The sequence below is a fragment of the Grammomys surdaster genome, unplaced genomic scaffold (genome assembly GCF_004785775.1).
Source record: "Grammomys surdaster isolate TR1022 unplaced genomic scaffold, NIH_TR_1.0 125617, whole genome shotgun sequence".
Lineage (NCBI taxonomy): Eukaryota > Metazoa > Chordata > Mammalia > Rodentia > Muridae > Grammomys > Grammomys surdaster.
The window spans coordinates 915528-918753 of NW_021620459.1; the positions used below are offsets into that span (position 1 = coordinate 915528).

Below are 3226 nucleotides of genomic sequence, written 5' to 3' on the forward strand. Positions count from 1 at the left end.
TCTCTCTCTCTCTCTCTCTCTCTCTCTCTCTCTCTCTCTCTCTCTCTTATCTGGGACTACCTTCACGCCTGGCTTTTCCTGAGTGCTGATCACCTCACGCTCTCACGCTCGTATAGTAAGCACTTTACTTTAACCCACTGAGCCATCTCCCCATCCCTATTACCAATGTGTTTAGTGACAAAGAGGCATATACTGACTTTCAAAAGTCCTGTTTGTTAAGGACATGAATGCCACATGCCAGCTGTAAAGAGAAGTGGTATGATGTACTTACTTGTGAGGATTGTAAGCAAGAAAAGATACTCGGTATATGAAATTACCCCTGGAGGAGAAAAAAAATAAGAACAAATCAGGAGATGAATTTTAGATGAGAACCACAAAATAATTAATACTGAAACATCACCTCTGTAAAAATAGACATTTTTACTCTACATCTCTTTGATACAGTAGAAACCACTGTATAACAAGAACTGAAATATAGCCTGTGTTTTAGAGAAAGAATCATGCTTCATCAAGTTTATGAGGTCAGGATAGTGAATCTTCTGTGCCAGTTTGACTGGGCCAAGGATTGGACATTATTTTTGGGTGTGTCTAGGAGGATTCTCAGTTGAAATCAGCCTGCGAATAGGTAGATGCAGTATAGCAGACTGATCTCTTACATGTGGGCATCACCTAGTTGGTCCAGCAAGATGCTGAGGAAAGTGGAATTCTCCCTTCTCCCTTTCCTTACCTGCTAGGCATCTCCCTCATCCTCTATCCTGACATTGGAGCTTCCATTCCTGGCTCAATTAAGACTCCTTCTTCCTGAATGAATCTAGCTTGGTCAGGTTGACAAAACACTAGCCAGCACAGATGGGCAAATTGCTTGAGCCCAAGCTGGTGAATAGGCTGTAGGGGTGTGGCTCTAGGCACTGGTTCAGGGACAACTCATGACTTAAGCTGTGCTACTATGAATAGTACTGCATGATTTCTTTTTTCTTTTCTTTTTTTTTTTTTGAGACAGGGTTTCTCCGTGTAGTCTTGGCTGTCCTGGAACTCACTCTGTAGACCAGGCTAGCCTTGAACTCTTGAACTCAGAAATCCGCCCGCCTCTGCCTCCCAAGTGCTGGGATTAAAGGCATGCACCACCACCACCACCCGGCTAAGTACTGCATGATTTCTACTGAGAATGCTGGGTCACCGGCATCTTCTGTGGGGAGGGTGTGTGTGGACTTGATGATTTGAGAGTTATACTTAGAAATATGAGGCCATGGGCAAAGTGACTGGAGTTGACACAAGGCAGTGTTCAGAGCCTGAGAGCCCATATTTAACTGCGGGGCTTGAAAAATGGGTACTGGGTATGTTTTGGACTAGCTCTATATTTGGTCACTTAACAAACTTTCTTGTTGAGATTTTTGCTGCTACAATTAGAAGGTCGACAGTAAACATGCACTGTATCATTGACAATTCAATGACAGACAAAAGCACACAGAATACTGACCCTTCCTTATATATTATTATGTTACATGATGAAGCTCAAGCTCACTGTCAACTCCTGAGTCTTATTTTGCTTTTTGGTCCTCACCTCTCACCTCAATTATTCTGAAACAAGTCCTTCATATCATATCACTTCAAAGCCTCACAAGTAAATGCTCCAAATGCCGGGCACTGACTTCCTAGTCATCACCAGCTTTCTAGTTTCCTGATTTTAGAGCGGTTGTGCTTTCTCAGAGTGAGGACATGGATAAGTCTTCAGATACTCTCTGAAGAGTATTCAGCGTTTACATGAAGGAGAATAAGTTCTTTTTTTTTTTTTTTTTTATAAATAATTTATTTATTTTTGAACATGAAATGCTTTTTTATAGCATGTTTCACAAGGGGAGGGGGTAAGAGGGGCCAGATGGTGGAAAAGTACAAAATCTTCTTGGCCTGTGCCTTGAAACATGTCATGGTCTATACGGTACACTGCCTTGAATTATGATCTACCTGCTGTTCTTCAGAAGATATGGTACACTGCTTGAGTTATGGTCTCCCTGCTATTCTTAAGATGATATGGTACACTGCTTTGAGTCTATCTGCAGTTGCTAAGCAGGATCTTGCAGTTGCCAAGCTTCAGAGGACATTGTGCAGGTGGGGAAAGGTAGGGGGTGAGGGTAAGGGCGAGGGTCCTGGCTTCTGGCATCTCCCCCTTCTCTGTTTAGTTAGAGAAGGCATCTTATGATCAATCCCAACTATGTGAATTTTGAATTTGGATGTCTAATTATGGGGGGTCTTAGACAAGTTCACAACCCCAAAACACTGATGTGAGACGAGTCACATCGATGGTTGAAGGTTTTAGGCTGTCGACGATGGGCAACGTCAAGGGACTCCGATGTGGGTGAAAGGAGGGTGAGGGCCCTGTCTTAGGCCATGTAGGCTGCACCCACTCCCAGCACCACGCACTCCTTTTTGGCTGCATTGGGTGGGCCCCTGGGAAGTGGACCTACAATAATCCCGTCATTGGGCTAACTCACAGCCATCCTAGTCCCTTGTAAATGTTCAATTTACCAACCATTTGTCAGTTTGGGGTGTAATATTGTCATAAAGGAAGGCTCCCCAATGTTAGCGGCCATATCAAGGGCGGCCTTGGTTTAGGAAAAAGGAGAATAAGTTCTATGTGTTTGTCATGTCTTGCTCCTGGCAGAAGTGCTTTAGTGCTAGTTTGAGGATCAAAGCATTTCATCCCTTGGCAGCCTGAAAAAAAGTGGAAAATAGTGTTTTTCTGTATTTCAAAGGAATAGAGCAAAGAAAAAAAATGAAAGAAAAAAAAAAGTCCAACTTGTAGATTGTACTGGGCTTGGTGCCAAAGGAGTTCTCTTTTCTTTTAAACACAGGTAAATGTCCTTTATGCATAGACAATCTTTGAAAAGGAAAATTCCAGTGTCTTTTTCTGAAACACTGACTTAAAAGTAAAAGGTTTAAATAAACACTGTTGAGAAGGTATAAAAACATGAGTTTGTGCTCATGATGCATTACAAACATCAGAGAGCCAGCAGCGGCCAGCATCGCCTCAGAAAGTGGCTCTAGGAGTTCGATCTGAGGGCACTCAGGAAAGCTGTGCAGTACCTGTTTGTTACCCTGAAAGGTAAACTGAATGCTGCTAAGTGGCAGCTTCAAAGCTGCTCAATAAACAGGAAAATGCCTCTTCTTTCTTCCTTCCTCCCTCCCTCCCTCCCTCCCTCCCTCCCTCCCTCCCTCCCTCCCTCCCTCT

At 43.3% G+C, this 3226-nt stretch overlaps 1 protein-coding gene across 1 annotated transcript in view; it reads right to left on the minus strand.

Moving 5' to 3' along the window:
* The window catches only part of Micu2 (mitochondrial calcium uptake 2), an 83088-nt gene that overhangs the window by 27820 nt on the left and 52042 nt on the right, over positions 1–3226 (minus strand). Inside the window, exon 5 of the mRNA XM_028787222.1 lies at positions 272–319. Coding sequence (XP_028643055.1) covers positions 272–319 — 48 coding nt within the window. The remainder of the gene's footprint in view (positions 1–271; positions 320–3226) is intronic.